The 21,213-nt window shown below is 34.9% G+C and overlaps 1 protein-coding gene across 1 annotated transcript in view; it reads left to right on the top strand.

Moving 5' to 3' along the window:
- ITFG1 (integrin alpha FG-GAP repeat containing 1) overlaps positions 1–21,213 on the top strand; it is a 321,361-nt gene that overhangs the window by 246,173 nt on the left and 53,975 nt on the right. Inside the window, exon 14 of the mRNA XM_036996514.2 lies at positions 17,191–17,269. Within this exon, the coding sequence (XP_036852409.1) occupies positions 17,191–17,269 (79 nt within the window). The remainder of the gene's footprint in view (positions 1–17,190; positions 17,270–21,213) is intronic.

The raw sequence follows: 21,213 nt of genomic DNA, 5'->3' as shown, positions 1-21,213 counted from the left end.
ATTCTCTTACAGTCAATCAAGTCCAAACTTTAGTACAAAACTTTAGGTTACACTAAATACTCTGATAAGCTGCCTGTTTTTATAACATATATATGTAGTGTAGTCCCAAACAGATCAGTGGGTCTTAAAGAAGGGTCCCTAAACCAACACCATTAACCTCACTGTGACCTTGTAAGAAATGCACATTCCCACTATCCACTCAGACCTATCTGTCAATGTCTAAGAACGTCTGGGGATGCAGCCAATGAATCTATACTTTAACAATCCCTCCAGGTGATTCTGATGTATGCTAAAGTTTGAGAACTACAGCACTAGATTTTCATGAAATGGATTTATTTACTGTAAGTGAGCACCCTTGTCTTCTTACATAGCAATTGTGTATGCTTGCAAGTGGAATTTCATTCCAAACATACATTCTTACAAATAAATCATTCCCGGAACTTTAAAATCCTACAATGCATTAATGAAAACTACAAGGTAAATTTGATAGATGTTTCTGGTTTTGATCAAAATAATTTTGCTCAGTAATTCAGTATAATTGAAGATGAGGTTTTATTACCAAAAAAGACATTAACTTATTTGGCCAAAATAAAAAGGTAGTACATATTGAGCACTTACTCTGTGCCAGGCATTGTTCTAATTATTTTATACATATTTACTCAATCTTCACGTAATGCTATGAAATAGGTACTGTGATTGCCCCTAATTTAAGATGAGGGAACTGAAACAGAGAGGAGTTAAATAACTTGCCGAAGGTCAGACAGAAAATAAACAGAAGAGGAAAAATTTGAAACCAGATTGTCTGATTCTAAAAACTACATTAATATTTTCAGAATTCAGAAAGATAATATCTAAAATATTCTCATGACACAAATATATGGTATAATTCATAGGCCTTAAATTATTGCATTAATCATCTTGACCTGCCATTACAAAACACGATAGAAATTTATTTTCTCACAATTCAGGAAGCTGGAAATCCAAGATCAGGATGCTATTATGGTCAGGCTCTCCTCCTGGCTTGCCATGGGCCACCTTCTTACTGTGTGCTCACGTGGTCTTTCCTAGGTTTATGCACACAGGCAGCAAGCTTTCTGTTACCTCTTCTTACCAGGGCACTAATGCCATCATGAGGACCTCACCCTCATAACCTCTCTAACCCTAATCACCTTCCAAATATCCTCACCTTAGTGGTTGGGGCTTTGACATAGGAATTCTTTGGAGAGACAAACATTGATTCCATAAAAATTAAGTAAATTATATCAGAGAAGTATGAAAAAGAAGTTATATGAAACTTCCACTTACATGTTTTCATAATTCCTGATTGATATTCTCATAGTTTGAGCTCCAGGCTTATTAGCTTTTCAGGTTTCACATAAAGGAATTTAAGATGTGTACATAAATATTAAATGAAATAGAGCAATTGTTTCAAAACTCTTAATATTTTAAATTGAAAATTCTTCAATGATATAAATAATCATTCCCCAAATTATAAATTATAAAAATTGAGATTTCCTTTAGATCAGTACTCATATAACCCAGGTATGTGAAAGATATTAAGTATAGCAATACACCTAACACATGTACTGTATTAGAAAAAACACAAAAATTATTCCAGATATCTTGGCACTTAGAATAATCCTTTTTAGTATACTTTGAACATTCACACAATGGTAATTGGCACTATTGGGTGGGGATGCAGGCAAAGCTCTGAAATGTGTAATGCTATGATATATGGGTTAAGAAATCAAAAGACAGGTACAGGTATCACTCATGGCATTTCAGTTAGGAAGGACAAATTAGGAATTGAATTTCTCATTATGTACATGGTTCAGAGCAGCATTCTCAAACATCTTCCATCTGAGGACCCCAAAGAGTGTTTCTTTATGTGAGTTATACCTATCAATATTACTCTATTTGAAATTAAAACTCAATTTTTTATTTTTTATTCATTTAAAAATAACAGTAAACCCATTACATGTTCATACAGCCTATGTTTTATGAAAAAATAACTTTATTTTCCAAATTAAAAAATTAGTTAAGAGTGGCATTGCTTTACATTTTTTCAAATCTCTTTAGTACCTGGCGTAACAGAAGACAAAATGTTCTCCTTTCTTTTTGCATTCAGTTTTTTGTTTTGGTGGAAATACATAAAACAAAATTTAACCTCACACAGAATTGTAATAGAAACAGGGAATGTTTCATAACCTGTTCAGATAATTGATCTGAACTTACCAAGTGGCAATTACTTAAAAGTTAGTTGTAATGAGGAATTTGAAACCATATAAATGAGTTTTTCCTACTCTGTTACATTACTCACTGGTTATTTAGAAATATAATTTCCACACTTTTATAAATTTCTCAAACTTCTCATTGTTATCTTCTAGCTTAATTCCATTGTGGTCAGGAAACATACTTTGTATAATATCCGTACTTTTACATTTGTTGGGGTTTGTTTTGTGGTCTAATATATGGTTCTCCTTGGAAAATATTGTGTGAGCACTTGAGAACAATATGTATTCTGCTGGAATTGGGGCAGTGTCCCATACATGTCTGCGAGGTCTAGTTGATTCATAGTGTGTTCAAGTATTCTATTAACTATTGATCTTCTGCCTAATTCTGTCCATTAATGAAAATGGTGTATTAATAATAATTATAGTAGTATCCAAGCGTTATTATTGAATTACCTATTTCTCCTGTCAATTCTTCATATATTTTCTGGCTCTGTTGTTAGGTGCATTAATGTTTATGTTATGTCTTCTTGATAGATTGACCCTTTTATCATTATAAAATGGCTTTTTTTTTATCTCTGATAATTTTAGTCTATTTTATCTAATATTAGTATGGCCATTCCAGCTCTCATTTGGTAACTATTTCTGTGATATATCTTTCCCATGCTTTTACTTTCAACCTATTTGTTGTCTTTGAATTTAAACTGTCTTTTAAAAGCAGCATATAGCTGGGTTATATTGTTCTAAACATTCTAGTAATCTCTACCTTCTGATAGCTGTGTTTAATCTATTTACATATATATTTAATTATTGATAAAGTAGGGTTTATGTTTGCCATTCTGCCATTTTTTCTATATGCCTTATGTCTTTTTTCTTTTGCTTCTCTACCATTACAACTTTCTGTGTGTTGCATATTTTCTAGGATATGATTTTAACTCCCTTGTTTCTTGTACTCTATTTTTTAAGTTATTTCCTTAGTGGTTTCACTCAGAATTAGTCTCCATCTTAACTCAGAAACAATCTAGTCCATATTGATACCAACTTAATTTCAATATCGTAAACATTCCTCTAAAATACCTGTTTACTACTTACCTTTTTGCTTATATTGTCATGCAAATTACATTACTCATGTGTTATGAGCCAAACAACATGGTCTTTAAATTACCACTTTATGCAGTACTAGTAGTATTTTAAGTTAGGAGGAAAAGCTGCAAACAAAAATGCATTTATACTATCTAGTATATGTAAGATAAATTCTAGCTGAAATAAGCAGGCGAAGAGAGGCAACAAAGGGCCAGGTAGTTTATTTGAGTGCAACTCCCGGGTGATGTTCTGCGGTCTGGATATTACAGGCCAGGGAAATCACACCTGGTCAGGGAGGTGGGAGCTTATAAGGGATTAGGAGGGGGAGGAGTGGGCAAGCTAATGTAGGGGGCATGGAGAGGTATGATTAGCTAAAGATGACATAATAGACAATTAGAAACTATTTTTCCTTCCAAGAGGGAGGAGGCTGGCATCCAGGTCTTAGTTGGCACATCAGAAGAATGGAATTCAGGAAGAGCTGTCCCCGTTCCATATAAGGCACAGACCTTGGGGTCTGGTCTGTTCTCCCCCTATGACATCTCTCTGTTCTGTTTGCATGTCCTTGTTTTTCCTTCCTCCAGCCTAACATTCCAGCCTTTTGATCATACTGAGCGATGACTCGATCTGGCTACTTCCAGCTGACAAGAGGTGTCGTGGGGGTTTGAGGCTGGTATTAGGCCGAAGGAGGAGGTTCAGTGGGAAGAGATGCGTAACGGTGAAGTAACATCTGGTTGGTGGCAACCCGGGTCATCTGGGTTAGCTGCTGTTGGAGGAACCTGAGGACACAAAGGGCAACTAAGGGTAAACCACAAACTGTTATTAAGGGGCCCAGTAGGGGCATTAGGCAGGCCATTATGGGGGACTGGAATTCTGGATCGAGTTTACATCTCAATGACTAGTATTGGGATTTAGTATAGCTAAGACTGCATTATTGAAACAATACTTTTCTCTAAAATTACCCTCATTTTTATTAGAAGTAGCCAGATTAAGAAAATAATTAACAGTTGGCTTGATTATTTGCATAAGTGCAGCAAGAAGAGCAATTGATTACATAGGCTCTTTTAAATAATGCTTTGCTAGAACTTTTTATAAGGAATTTCAGATTGGACTTTTAAAGGCTTCTTGAGGCCAGAAAGCCAAGCCAGACTTGCCATCAGGTTGTGCCTGCAGTACCTGTACATTTGGGTGAATTCCTCTCTTCTCTGAGGTTCCCAAAACATTCTTGAGGTTCCTGCACCTGCTAGGCAGTGACCTTCCTTCCTCACCTGGTAAGGCTGCTGGGAACTCTGTAAGCAAGGTACCAGGCCATTCTTTTAAGGGACCTTGTTGGCTTTATAAAGTCAATCTTAGTTCCTTAAAGCTGTCTGTTCATATCTGAGTTTACACACGTGTCTCTCAGGTATGACGTTCCGATCAAAGCCTTGGTAATATAACCAGTGTTTTTAATTGGTCTTCTTACAAGGAAAGCAGATTCTTATTGAACTTGTACAAATAAACATACTGCCATGAAATATAAAAATAGTCACTGAGAGTTTTTAAATTCTGGAGGGATCAGGTAGAGAGAAAGATAAAGTTTCAATTCTGCTTATAAAGGCAGTCATTTACTAAACTGTTGTCAGCTTAAGAGAAAAAGCTTAAAACACTTTATCAGCAACATTTGAAACAAAAAGCCACAAAATCATCTTCCTTAGTTTACTTAATCCTATGTAACTAATACCTGTTCTGCTGAAATCTAGTTCTTTACTAGCTTGAGTAATAAAAACAGTGACTATAAATAATAAAAGACAAATGACAATGGCTAAAGATTTGATTAGAGCTTACTGTAAGACAGTTGACATAAGGAAATTCTGATATTTCTGTAACACAAAACATTAAGTAACAAAGTTAAGCATTATTCTTTTGACAGTGCTTTCTAGGTAATTAAGCAGGTAATTATATATCAGATAAATAAGCTAAATTAGCCAAATACTTTCTCCAATGAGAAAAGTTCTTCTGACATGTTCCAGGGGCCCTCTGGAAAATATCAGAGTTAACTAGAGGTAAAAGCACCTTTTTGAATTTGATTTTGGGAAGCTGTTAAAAGTTTTAAGGCCCTTGCTTAAATAGAATTATAGGTTGCTATGAAGCAATACTTATCTATTTAACCAGAATGACAACAAAATACCTCAAAGACAAATAAAGAAGGTTACACAGTTGTTAGCAAATTTTAGCCTTTAGTCCTTTTAATATTAAGATCTCATTTTCTTATATACTCTGACAACTCATTGAGACTTTAAACATGAGAAACTGCTTTGATAATACAATTAGAGAACTTTTTGCAATTTTTCAATATTATGAGCAGACTAACAGTTAAGAAAACTTTATCTTTTTAACTGAAAACAAAATTCTAATTTTGCTGTGTACTTTATACCGAGACTCATCTGCTTTAATTTTAAATAGCATGACCATATTAAATTCTTCTACAAACTTTCTACAACCTTTTTTACATTTAGATTTCTCCCTCTAAATAAACAGCTGTACTTTAAAACAAAGTTACTTTCTTTTATCAAAAGATACATTCTTTAGCATGCAGAAATGTTTTCCTTATTACTTTAGGGTAGTTTTAATTAGAACTTAAAACTATTAGGTACCTTAATTTTTAGTGAACACTGAGAAGTAGACTATTATAAACTGTTACACTAGCATTCTTTGGATTGACAAATTTATGAACATTTTATAATTTCTGTTAACTATGAGCTTTACAACACAATCTCTCACTAAGCACAAAGTATATCTTTTTAACTTAGCAAAACTTTAAGGTTTTAGGTTACCACAAAGATTTCTAGGCTGTAGATAGGTATACACACTGTAACACACAATTAAAAAGGTGTTCACTTGTCACACTTATTTAGTTCACTCATTCGTTAACAACTATGCTAGATTACTTACAAGACCTTTACTGAATATTAGACAAAGCTAAGCCTTCAAGCATTTTATTCTTAAAAGATTTAGCAGATAACATTGACTTAAGTGACCTTAGGTAAACTTAGGCAGCTGATAACCACAAGGACATGCCCGCCTCAGCCAAACCCAAATTAGCATTAATGCTTAACATTTTTTATCAGATTTTCTGGAAGTTTTGGAATGCCCAATTTTCACAAGCGCTTGTTTTTAAATCAATTTTTATTAATACTATCCAGAGGTAGGAAAATATTTTTCATCCATACACCTAGACACACAAACATACAAACTGAGATACAATGACTACAGTCAGCAACACTCCCCACACAAAAACATATACACAGACAGACAAACTGATATAAAGACTTGAGTCACTGATATCCAATTGCTTTCCCTCTCCTCAGCTTCCTGTCCATGGCTTCTGGAACCAGAGGGTGGGAGGAGCATGTTCCAGTGGGGGAAGAGGGCAGTGAAGGTAGAAGGAGAGGGGGAGGGGGTGGTGCAGCCACTGGAAGAGGAGAGGAGTAGGAAGGCGGCGTGGTTGAGAATGTAGGACTTTAAGTTAAGACGGCAGCGGCACGTGTGAAGACAGGACTTAAAGATCATGGTGGAGAAAGGGGGAGAGGATCGCGAGCTGAGGGAGGCGGGTGACTGAGGTCTTCTGGCGGATCTGAAAAGAAAGAAGGACTGGGCAGAGTAAGAGGCTGACAGTCTTTAACTGGAGATTGGGCCAGGAGAACCTGAGTCATTGAACACTTAACATAAAGGTCTGGGTGGGAGCACAAAGTCCAAAAGTCCTGCACATACAGGATTTCACTCAACTCTCAGCTCCAGTGGCAATAATTAATCAGGTTGGTGAGGAGGCTAAAATTGAAAGTTCCCTCGGGGCCAGCAAGATTGATTGTCCAAGGGATACTGAGGCCCGGCCTCAGAGCAAAGAAAGACTAGCTTCTGTTTGCAAGCTTCCTGGGACAAATATAGAGTAGCCAAATTAGAAATGAGACACCACAATGGAGTCTGAGCCTCTGCTTTTGAGGGCTGGTTCCCCATGTCTGCGCCACTTCCCAACTAATTCCGCTGAGAGGAGCGCCCAGCGTCCCAAGCGCGCCAAGTTAGGGGAGATGTCCTGGGAGCCTGAGTAAGGGATGTCTCCCCCACCGCAGGGCCAGGGGCAGGCCGGGTGCCTGCAGAGGGTGGGCTGAATGCCCAGGGGCCGGATGCCCCACCTGTACATACATATGATTTCTGACAGACCAAGTGAAGTGGAGTTATAAAGGGAAACAGACAGGGGGAAACTGAGGGACTCACCAGAAAATAGTCCATGCAGCGGAGAGCAGGCTGACGTCCTGGCTCAGGGAAGGAGCGGGTGGGGCCACTGGTGGCTGGTCAGGGCCCCATGCTCATGCTCCTTCCCGGGTTTCAGCATCAAATGTAAGATAAATTTTAGCCGAAATAAGCAGGCAAAGAGAGGCAACAAAGGGTCAGGTAGTTTATTTGAGTGCAACTCCCAGGTGATGTTCCATGATCTGGGTATTACAGGCCAGAGAAGTCACACCCGGTCAGGGAGGTGGGGGCTTATAAGGGATTAGGAGGGGGAGGAGTGGGCAAGCTATCCTAGGGGGTGTGGAGAGGTATGATTGGCTAAAGGTGACATAATAGACAATTAGAAACTATTTTTCCTTCCAAGAGGGAGGAGGTCCAGGTCTTAGTTGGCACATCAGAAGGATGGAATTCAGGAAGAGCTGTCCCCTTTCCATATAAGGCACAGACCTTGGGGTCTGGTCTGTTCTACCCCTACGACATCTCTGTTCTGTTTGCATGTCCTTTTTTTTCCTTCCTCCAGCCTAACAGTATATGTACTTATAGTTACCTTTATTGATACTGTTTATTTGTGAAGAATTGAGTTACTGTCTGCTATACTTTCAGTTCAGCCAGATGAACTCTAGTATTTCCTGCTAGGTGTGTTAATATGAAATTCCATCAGTGTTTATCTCAGTTTAATTTCCCCTTCATTTAGATAATGTTTCTGGATTTTTAGACTTCTTGATTGACAGTCTTTTTCTTCAACACTTTGAATGTATCATCTTGTTGCCTTCTGTCCTCCTTGGTTTCTGATGATAAATCAGCTTTTAACTATCAAAGATCCCTTGTACATACTGAGTTGCTTATCTCTTCTTGCATTTAAAATTCTCTTTCAACATTTTAACTATGATGTATTTGGTGGGGTCTAACTATGATGTATCTTGGTGTGGATCTCAAGTTTATACTACTTGAGTTTTTTGAGCTTTTGGATGTGCAAATGAATGTATTTAATTAAAATTGGGCAATTTCAGCCATTACTGCCCACATATCCTACCACTTTGTCCCCTTTCCTTTATGTTGAGTCTCCCATTATTATTGGTATCTGATGGTGCCCCATATATCTCTAGAACTCTGTTCCTTTTCTTTCCATTTCTCAGATTGGGTAATCTAAAATGACTTATCTTCAATTTTGTTTATTCCTTCTTTTGCCAGTTTAAATCTGTTGAGCCTTTCTAGTGACTTTTTAATTTCCCTTATTTATTTGTTTTTGTGTGTGTGTGATTTACATCTCTTTATTGATACTCTGTTTTAGTGACACATTGTGCTCATAATTTCCTTTAATTGTTTACACATGATTTCCTTTAGTTCTTTGGAGATATTTTTAATAGTTACTTTAAAGTCTTTGACTAATAAGGCAAACATCTAGGCTTCCTTGAGAATAATTTCTATTAACTGCTTTTTTTTCCCCTCTGTATGAACCATGCTTTCCTGTTTTTCTGTGTCATAATTTTTTGTTGAACTCTGAACATTTTAAAGAATGTGTTAACCCTGGAAATCCCTTCCCTGGGTTTGTAATTATTACTGTTTGTTTTTGTTCCTGTTGTTTGTTCAGTGGCTTTCTTGGACCTTATTGTGTATAGCCATTGAAGTGCCTACTCAGCTCAATGATCAGCTGTAATTGGACATAGATATCCTTAAATCAGAGGTTAGGTGAGAGATTTGGACCTTCTCGGGTCTCTTATCTAAATGTACTTCACTAAAATAAATAAATAAATAAAAATTGTATTGCATATGTGTGGCTTTCTGGATTCCCAGAAATATGTCATAGCTTTCTAAGCCCTCCTTTGAGCATCTTATTAGTATTTTTCCTTTTAAGATTTGGTCAACCTCTCATTAGCCCGAATTGTTATCACTACATCAGGCAGCTTCAATATAAACAATTGCTAACTGTTTTTATCAAGCATTCCGGTTTGATAGGGCTGTTCCCACAAAGTGAGCTCTCAGTCTGGCCAAATAAAAATAAATAGAATGAGCTTTTCAGGTAGCTGCCAGACAGGTCATATAGTGACAGTGCTCTGGGATAGGCTTTGTGGAACTCCCAACCTGTTCTGCCCTTCCACTGCCTACTAGGCTATTTCTTTGCCTATGTACCTTATTTGCACAGCTGTTGGTTTCAGTACTAGTTCAGAGCAGAGAGAGGGTTATGGGAACAGGGAAAATTAAAACACAGCACACTATTCTTTTCAAGATTCAGTTGCCTTTCTTAAATAGATACTCTTTGGATTCTTGCAAACCTTTGGTTGATTTCCAGAGTTCTGAAAGTTTGACAGTTTTTCTTTCCAGCATTCTTTCTCATTGCTTTTATGAAGAAGATTTTTTATGTCCTACATATACCATTCCAGAAGTGATTTCTTACTTACTCTTATTACTTGAAAATCTCTTGGTCTGTCATGTACTTTGAATGATCTTTTATCCATGCATGACTTTGTAACATCAAGCACTGGTCATTTGGAAAATATTGGTTTACCAAGTTATGCAGATCTTCCTAATGTTAACACACTGCATTATATAATATTTTAAAGTCACATATGTTAATATCACCACTAATTTCATCAAAGAGTTGTTAAGTTTTTACATGTGTCAGCTCACATACAGGGCTTTCAAAATTCCAATTATCATTAGCAACAAATACTGACAGTCATCTTCTTGAAAGTGACAGACTAGACACACTTTGTCATTTTTCCCAAATATGTTGGCTAACTACCCAAGTCTGAATAACTATAGTTTAGTGCCACTGCTAATTACCCACCTTTTCTGCAGTGGGTTATTGGGACTCCTAGAAGTCCTTGCACCACACTCAGAGAACCACTGTGTGAAGGAATCAAATCTGAATTTCTGTACCTTGTCTGCAAATATCAGAGTGACTACCCCACTGTGAGAAGTGAATTTCAGCTTTAGGTCTCATAATAATGAGACTTCCTGACCTGATTTTTTTTTTTCAATTAAACATAGGGCAAGAGGGAAAAAATGCCTAAATAAATGTGTGAAATAAGATACTTTGGATAGTAGTATGAAATTATTCAAATGTGAATTAGAAAAATATTCAAGAAGGTAATTGGTAAGGTTTACTGAAAACAATGCATATAGCCCAAGATATTTCAATATAATATTCCAGTACATAGACTAGACTATGGGTGATCAAGTAAATTTGAGGTTATAACATAGGGATAAATGTAGCCTCATTAAGTATTATCTCCAAGCCTTGCTAGAATGAAACAAGTTTAAAGTATTAAAGGACATAACCTATTCCAAGGAAACAAACCTAGAAGAGATTAAATTAATTTCAGAAGTATGTATCACATTAACAAAGTTTGTTGATAAGCATATGAAGCCATGCTTATAATGGCAAAAAGAAATACAAATGAAAATATGTATCATTCAGCCATAGACTGAAAAATATTTATGCTATAATCATACAGTGATGTACTCTACAGAAGTGAAAATGAACTACAGCTACATGCTTAATTATGAATGAGTCTCAGAGTATTGTATTTGTAAAAGCAAGTCATGGAAGGATACATATAATATTGTTCCATTTACATAAAAATTAAAAACAGATATAACAATATATATTCTAACATATTTACAATATGATATGATAAAACTATAAAGGAAAAAAGGATACTTGCTTGAAGAAGATAATTCCATAGTTTAACTTCTATTCAACCATTGTGGTTTGCCTTAAATCTCTGTATGTCTAAAGAACAATGCCTTTTCTCTTACCCTTCTGCAAAAGTAGTATAGAATTTTGGTAATTCTTTCATTGGAAATAATATGCTGTACAAAGTAGTATTTTGTACAAACTAGTATGTTGTACAATATTCCTTCTAAACTTCAGTAATAAATACCTCATTCATAAGTTTATTTTTATTTGTATGATACTCTTCATGAATCTTTTCTTCAATTAGTAATGTCTTCTGAGTAAGTCCATTCCTATAGCAGCCTGTTTTCTCATGGTCATTGAAAAAACATGCACTTCTAAAGTTCTTAAAATATCAACCAGGTAATTGAAGTATCTGTGAAATTATTTCTTCCCTATTATCCCAAAGGAAAATCACTTCTAGAATATCATTAAACTATCTAAATGTCTTCATTAACTTACCCCTACTTTACTAGGAAGGAACAATAGAATTTTGAATTCTGTGAGTATTCAAAGCATTTCTTTGGTCATTTTGTCACCTCTTCTTATAACAAATAAAACAAACAATGGAAGGATTTAAGAGCAGACTGGATGAGGTGCAAGAGACTGTTAATGGACTAGAAATCAGACAACAGGAATACAGAGAAGCTGAGGCAGAGAAATTAAAGGATCTCTAGGATTGAAAGAATATTAAGAGATCTGTGCGACTAATCCAAATGGAACAATATTCACATTATAGGGGTACCAGAAGAAGAGAGAGAAAAAAGGATAGAAAGTGTCTTTAAAGAAATAATTGCTGAAAATTTCCCCAAACTGGGAGAGGAAATAGTCTCTCAGACCTTGGAAGTTCACAGAACTCCCAACACAATGGACCCAAGGAGGACAAAACCAAGACGTATAATAATTAAAATGGCAAAGATCAAAGACAAGGACAGGGTATTAAAGGCAGCCAGAGAGAGAAAAAACACTACCTATAAAGGAAAACACATCAGGCTATCATCAGACTTCTCAACAGAAGCCTTACAGGCCAGAAGAGAATGGATGATATATTTAATGCAATTAAACAGGAGGCCCTTGAATCAAGAATACTGTATCCAGCAAGATTATCATTTAAATTTGAAGGAGGGATTAAACAATTCCAAGAAAAGCAAAATTTGAGGGAATTTACCTGCCACAAACCACCTATACAGTGTATTTTAAAGGGACTGCTCTAGATGGAAGCACTCCTAAGGCTCAATAGATGACACCAGAGAAAGTAAAATCACACCAAAGAAAGCAGACAAACCAAATACTAACTAAAGGCAAAAAATAAAATCAGCTATCCACAAAAACACAAAAGAGTACAGAATAAAACACCTAACATGTAAAGAGAGGAGGAGGAAGAACAAGAAGGGAGAGAAATAAAGAATCATCAGACTGTGTTTATAATAGCATAATAAGTGAGTTAAAGTTAGATGGTTATATACTAAAGAAGCTACCCTTGAACCTTTGGTAACCATGAATCCAAAGCCTGCAATGGCAAAACATACATATCTATCGATAATCACCCTAAATGTAAATAGACTGAATGCACCAATCAAAACACACAGAGTAACAGAATGGTTAAAAAAAGCAAGACCCATCTATATGGTGCTTACAAGAGACTCGCCTTAAATGCAAAGACATACGCAGACTAAAAGTGAAGGGTTGGAAAAACATATTTCATGCAAACAATGGGGAGAAAAAATCAAATGTTGCAGTACTTGTATCAGACAAAATAGACTTCATAACAAAGAAAGTAACAAGAGATAAGGAAGGACATTACATAATAATAAAGGGGTCAGTCCAAAACAGGATATAATCATTATAAATATCTATGCACTCAACACAGGAGCACCTACATACATGAAACAAACAGTAACAATTAAAGAAGGAAATACAATGCAATGCAGACATTTTAGGAGACTTCAACACACCACTTACTCCAAAGAACAGATCCACCAGACAGAAAATAAGTAAGGACACAGAGGCACTGAACAAAACACTAGAACAGATGGACCTAACAGACATCTACAGAACTCTACACCCAAAAGCAACAGGATACACATTCTTCTCAAGTGCACATGGAACATTTTCCATAATAGACCACATAGTAGGCCACAAAAAGAACCTCAGTAAATTCAAAAACACTGAAATTCTACCAACCAACTGCTCAATTCTCAAAGGTATAAAACTAGAAATAAATTGTACAAAGAAAACAAAAAGACTCACAAACACATAGAGGCTTAACAACATGCTCCTAAATAATCAATGTATCAATGACCAAATAAAAACACAGATCAAGCAATATATGGAGACAAATGAAAACAACAGCACAGCACCGCAACTTTTGTGGGATGCAGCGAAGGCAATTCTAAGAGGAAGTATATAGTAATCCAGGCCTGTTTAAAGAAGGAAGAACAATCCCAAATGAATAGTGTAAAGTCACAATTATTGAAACTGCAAAAAGAAGAACAAATGAGGCCCAAAGGCAGCAGAAGGAGGGACATAATAAAGATAAGAGAAGAAAAAAATAAAATTGAGAAAAATAAAACAATAGAAAAAAATCAATGAAACCAAGAGCTGGTTCTTTGAGAATATAAACAAAATAGATACACTACTAGCCAGACTTATTAAGTGAAAAAGAGAATCTACACATATGAACAGAATCAGAAATGAGAACAGAAAAATCACAATGGACACCACAGAAATACAAAGAATTATTAGAGGATACTATTAAAATCTATATGCTAACAAACTGGATCATCTAGAAGAAATGGACAACTTTCTAGAAAAATACAACCTTCCAAGACTGACCAAGGACGAAACAGAAAATCTAAATAGACCAATTATTAGCAATGAAATTGATTCAGTAATCAACAAAATAACCAAGAAAAAAATTTCCAGCTCAGGTGGATTCACTGATGAATTTTATCAGACATTTAGAGAAGACATGATACCCATTCGCCTTAAACTTTTCCAAAAAATAGAAGAGGAAGGAATACTTCTTAACTCATTCTATGAAGCCAGCATCATGCTAATACCAAAACCAGGCAAAGACCCCACAGAAAAAGAAAATTATGGAATAATATCACTGATGAACACAGATGCAAAAATACTCAACTAAATATTAGCATACAAATTCAAAAATACATCAAGTGGATCATACACCATGATCAAGTGGGATTCATCTCAGGGATGCAAGGACGGTACAACATTAGAAAATCCATCAACATCATCCACCACATCAACAAAAAGAAGGACAAAAACCACACAATCATCTCCATAGATGCTGTAAAGGCATTCGACAAAATTCAACATGCATTCATGATAAAAATTCTCAACAAAATGGATATAGAGGGCAAGTACCTCAACATAATGAAGGCCATATATGACAAACCCACAGCCAGCATCACACTCAACAGCAAGAAGCTGAAAGCTTTTCCTTTAAGATTGGGAACAAGACAAGGATGCCCACTTTCCCCACTTTTATTCAACTTAGTACTGGATGTCCTAGCCACAGCAATCAGACAAAACAAAGAAATACATGGTGTCCAAATTGGTAAAGAAGTCGTCAAACTGTCACTATTTGCAGATGACATGATATTGTACATAAACCCTAAAGAATCCACCCCAAAGCTACTAGAACTAATACCTGAGTTCAGCAAAGTTGCAGGATACAAAATCAATACACAGAAATCTGTTGCATTCCTATACACTAACGATCAACTAGCAGAAAGAGAAATCAGGAAAACAATTCCATTCACAATTGCATCAAAAAGAATAAAATACCCAGGAATAAACCTAATCAAGGAAGTGAAAGACCTATATCCTGAAAACTACAAGAAACTCTTATGAGAAATTAAAGAGGACACTAACCAATGGAAATTTATTCCATGCTCTTGGGTACGAAGAGTTAATATTGTCAAAATGGCCATCCTGCCTAAAGCAATCTACAGATTCAATGCAATCCCTATCAAAATACCGACAGCATTCTTCAACGAACTGGAACAAATAGTTCTAAAATTCATATGGAACCACAAAAGGCCCCGAATAGCCAAAGCAATCCTAAGAAGGAAGAATAAAGTTGGGGGGATCTCGCTTCCCAACTTCAACCTCTACTACTAAGCCACAGTAATCAAGACAATTTGATACTGGCACAACAACAGACCCATAGACCAGTGAAACAGAACAGAGAGTCGAGTCCAGATATTAACCAAAACATACATGGTCAACTAATATACAATAAGGGAGCCATGGATATACAATGGGGAATTGACAGCCTTTTCAACATCTGGTGTTGGTAAAACTGTACAGCTACATGTAAGAGAATGAAACTGGATCTTTATCTAACCCCATACACAAAAGTAAACTCGAAATGGATCAAAGACCTGAGTGTATGTCATGAAACCATGAAACTCTTTGGAAAAAACAAAGGCAAAATCTCTTGGACGTAAACATGACTAACTTTTTCATGAACATATCTCCTTGGGCAAGGGAAACAAAAGCAAAAATGAACAAGTGGTACTACATCAGGCTGAAAAGCTTCTGTACAGCAAAGGACACCATCAATAGAACAAAAAGACATCCTACACTATGGGAGAATATATTCATAAATGACATATCCAATAAAGGGTTGACATCCAAAATACATAAAGAGCTCATGCACCTCAACAAACAAAAAGCAAATAATCCAACTAAAAAATGGGCTGGGGAGCTGAACAGACGCTTCTCCAAAGAAGGAATTCAGATGGCCAACAGGCACATGAAAAGATGCTCCACGTCGCTTGTCATCAGAGAAGTGCAATTAAAACCACCATGAGATATCACCTTCCACCAGTTATTATGGCCACTATCCAAAAAACAAACAACAAATGTTGGCAAGTATGTGGAGAAAGGGGAACCCTCCTACACTGCTGGTGGGAATGTAAATTAGTTCAACCATTGTGGAATGCAGTATGGAGGTTCTTCAAAAAACTAAAAATAGAAATACCATTTGACCCAAGAATTCCACTCCTAGGAATCTACCCTAAGAATGCAGGAGCCCAGTTTGAAAAAGCCATATGCACCACTATGTTTATCGCAGCACTGTTTACAATAGCCAAGAAATGGAGGCAACCTAAGTGTCCATCAGTAGATGAATGGATAAAGAAGATGTGGTACATATACACAATGGAATATTATTCAACCATAAGAAGAAAATAAATCCTACCATTTGCAACAGCATGGGTGGAGCTAGAGGATATTATGCTCAGTGAAATAAGCCAGGCAGAGAAAGACACGTATCAAATGATTTCACTCATCTGTGCATTATAAGAACAAAGTAAAACCTGAAGTAACAAAACAGCAACAGACTCACAGAACCCAAGAATGGACTAACAGTTACCAAAGGGAAAGGGACTAGGGAGGATGGTTTGGAAGGGAGGTATAAGGGGCAAAGGGGGGCATGACGATTAGCACATACAATATACCAGGGCATCACAGGGAAGGCAGTACAACACAGAGAAGACAAGTAGTGAGTCTACAGCGTCTTACTACACTGTTGGACAGTGACTGTAATGGGGTATGTGATGGGGACTTCATAATGGCGGGAGTCTAGTAACCGTAATGTTGCTCATGTAATTTTACATTAATGATATCAACATTTTTTAAAAAGTAAAACAAATATCCAATAAACTATTTGACTATATAAGTACTTGACTATATAAGTACAACTATCAAATAATTTACAGTGTTGAGAATTTTCTACTAACAGATTCCTTTTGAATAGATAACAAATTTTATGTATTTATGGAAATGTTACCCACATATCTGAATTATATGTAAGAATGTTATACTTTATTTGAAATAGATTTGCTTGAAACTTGCAATGATTTACTTACTCACCAAGGCCTAACCATTCCTTTTTTATTGCAGCCATTTGGAGTAAATCAGCCTGGACCTTACATCATGTATACAACTGTAGATGCAAATGGATATCTGAAAAATGGTTCAGGTAAGACTAGATACAAGTACCTTTAGTCATATATATTGGCAAGGTAAACTGGACAACAATAATTACCATCATGTTTTCACACCTTTTAAAAAATCTTTACTTTTTATATTGTACTTAGTCTTTCTGTGGACTTACATCAGTAATTACAAAAAGTCCCTGTGACAAATACATTAACATTAATTCCTCATATATCCTATTGTGATAGAGCCAAATCATTATCTTTATTTTTTAGTTGAAATAACAAAAAGACTGGGTGCAGTTATTTGAGTTACCTTCATCAACGTATGAAGTGGTAAATTAATTAACAACACTCTCTTTAGAAGAAGAAATAAAAGTTGGGAATCCTATCTACAATGTAAATTAATCATTGGTTTTTCATATGTGGAATAGAAGCTATAATATGTAGAAGTTTTTTGATAAATGTCTATAAAGAAAATAATGTAGTTATACAGTTGAATAAATAATAAAGGGAAATTCAATCAAGACAAAAAGTAAATAAGACTAAGCAGAGGATGTCTGTTTCTGACAGCTATCTGACTGAGACCCAAAATCATAGCAAATACAACAGTGATAATTTCACTTCCTTAAATAAGAAAAGGAATCCTTCCATATTAATATGCTTCTTTGTTACTCCCCCATTTTTATAGACCAAAAAGAAAGAACTCACTATGTGGGCATTCTCATTTCATATAATGGCCTAATATAAATATACAAGATGTGTCTCCTTTTTAGATAATTGTACACATTTAGGATTATCAGTCATACTACAGCTTCAGCACAGAAACATTTTAAAATAAAAACTGTTTAAAACTTTCAAGGAGAAACTGATAAACACAATTATAATCAAATACTTTAATATACCATTATCAATAAAGGAAACAAAAATAAGTAAGGATATTTGAGTAATTTGAATGGATTATTAATTCATATTTTAATTCAGATATATATTGAACAAAATGGTTCTAGGACCAGCTGGTTTTATCTTTTACCAGTTAATTCCATTAAACTTCCAAGATGCAGATAATTTAGTGCCAGGTTAGGATGTTCCAGAACATAGAGATAAAAGGTAAAGTTACTTATTTCATTTCATGAAGCTAGGATTAATTTAGGCAATGCCAATGTACCCAAAACCAAAATCTTAGCTCTCTGGTGAATTATTAATGAAAAATGTGATCTTAAATACTAACAATTTTTATTAATCTGTATTTTGAAAGAATTGCTTAACACCAACAAGTAGGTGACTGTCTCAGGAACACATTGATGGTTTAAAATGCAGGAAATCTCTTTGTCATCATAACAATTGATCAATTTTTTAGAGACCTGTCTTTCTGTTTTTCATATAATGATATATTATGTAATTCTTCCCATGTCTGTTCATATAGTTAGTCCTAATTTCTTTTGGATTTTGGATTTTGATATAATAATTACTCCAGACAATCCTCAGTTATTTCCTTTTTTCAATGTAGCACAACAATACAGCAGTAAAAATCTATGTGCATATATTTTTGTTCAGTTAAATGAATAACTGTCACCTCATAGGAAAAAAATGTCTGAAAGAATATTCATCAAATTGTTAATGTTTATCTTGGGGGAACAAAGATGTCAAGAGATTCACTTTCTACATGGTACATTTCTATAACCTATAACCACTTCCTATTTTTAGTCCTTTTAAATTTAATTTTTTTTAATTTTACAGCAAATCAGTCTAGCAAAAATATTACTCTTAAAATTAGGTACAGAAAATATGTTTTTGATTCTTTAAACCTTGATTCATTCAACAAAAAACCATATTTACTGAACTTCTATTACAAACCAGACATTGGCACCTAATAGGATATCTTACTAGATGCTAAAAACCCATTCAGCAATATTCACACTCAGTGCTATTTTTCCAAGTTAACTGAAGAATATTTCCTGTCATGATTTCATGATGTTCTACTGCAAAACAATAATGGAACATTGGGTTTATTTTTATTAAATCAAATATTTACTTCTTCCCTAGATTGGGAAGAAAGGTAAAATCATAAAAACAACAAAGAGAATATCTACAGAAAAGATAAATACAGTTAAATGCATAAATCAAATGAATGCATGGACTTTCATGGCAAAAAATCATAAACAATAACAAAAGGCAGTAGCAAACTGGGAGAATCTAAATGTCCAACAGTAGAGAAAATAAATTATGTCATTTAATAATAATTTCCAGCCTAGAAAATATTTTAAAATAATTTTTGATGACATGAATAGATGTTTGTGGTATAACATTTGGGAGGGTGGCACATCTGCATGTATAATCCAAATTAGATGTGTTTATTTTCAAATGCACCTATGTGTAGGAAAACTATAAAAACAAAATGACATACAGAAATATTACCATGATTATCTCTTGGTTGTGGGATTTTACTTTATGTATTTTTTGCATTTTAGTTTATTATACCGATCATATTTATATTTCTTTAGGAAGTACTATTATGAAAACCTGCCCCAAATCTTAAAGGTGAAAATACCTACTTTAAATGCTAAGAATGTTGATATCTAAAGAAGCATTACTTGTTTAAACCATACCTTCAAACCCATTCAGCCCCACTGGTAAAGAACTTTCTTTCCACTTTAGGAAGAGAATAGTCGAATACGTGTACTACAGAAGCCACAGCCCTAGTTTTCTTATAGAGCAGCTGAGGGTCACTATTCATTAGTGGGGTCATGAAATTAATTTAGTGACTTATGATAAGGACTTTTTACTTAATATAATAAGAAAACAATAGAAAATATCAGTACACCGTAAATAGTTAAATATTGTTGCATGAAAGTGTTAAGGGTTTGTGATAATGTGTTGATACTGAGTGATGAGAAAAAAAGTAGCTTTTGTTGTGGGTCATCATCAAAAAGTTTGAAAGCCAGAAGACTTGGTGCTATTCAAATAGACCTAGCCTGATTATCCTTTTGCTTAAAGACATACTATCGTTGTTACCAAATACTTTATGGTCTTTCTCCACCTCCTAGCAAAGTTGGAATGCCCAAATGTTATTAGAGCTATATTATAGAGTCATTCATTTTCTAAATAACCAATAGTTCCTGTGACAGGTCCAAAAAAAAATTAAATCTAACTACATTTGTCATGAGCATTTTGGAGCTAAACTCCTCTGGTTTTTAAATCTATGATTTTGCTTACTGTTCTTGTAAATTAGCTAGAGATCTGCAGTACAGATCCAAATTCCCTAAACAACATTTGTTAAGAATTAGTAGATTGGCACACGTTAGCAAAATTGTGTGGACTAATGAGTTGTTGCATATTTGTGAATAATAACATTATTAGACAAAAAATCATTTTTCTCCCCATTGAATTACTTATTTGGCCTTGCTATCTAAATCAAAAGGGAAAACCATTTCCCTTTAGTCCTCTTAGGTTACTATTTGTAATATATCTGGGGAAAAAAAACACATAATTAACCCTTTCCTTCTAGTCACCCTTCATCACATGCCTCAAATAGAGTAGTTAAAATGTATATCAGACTGAGGGCACAGTACATCAGAAGGCAAGAAGCCTTTGGATTAAGGTATAACAAAATTCATATTGATGGAAAATGTATTGAGGAAAATGATTTGTTGTAACACATAAGCACATTGTCTTTCTAAAATTTCAATTATAATCTTTCAGATTTCTCCATTTTAATCAATAATTGCCTATTATATCTTCAGTGTCAAAAAAACATTTTATGTTCATTTCTCACACATTTTTTAAAATTGTCTTCAAAGTATGGTCATGGTCTACTTAACTAAATGTTGTTATCCATAAAATAATGTTTTTAGTCCTGAATCATTTACTTAAACCAATCATCACATTTTAAATTGTCATACTCACAGTTAAGAAAAAAAATTTTAACCTAAGCAGTATTTAATTAATTGAGCATATTTTTATGTCAAAAATTATAACTCATAACAAA

This window comes from Manis javanica, chromosome 17, assembly GCF_040802235.1.
Source record: "Manis javanica isolate MJ-LG chromosome 17, MJ_LKY, whole genome shotgun sequence".
NCBI lineage: Eukaryota > Metazoa > Chordata > Mammalia > Pholidota > Manidae > Manis > Manis javanica.
Note: the sequence above shows the minus strand (reverse complement) of the source record. Positions and strands in the feature narration are given on the sequence as shown.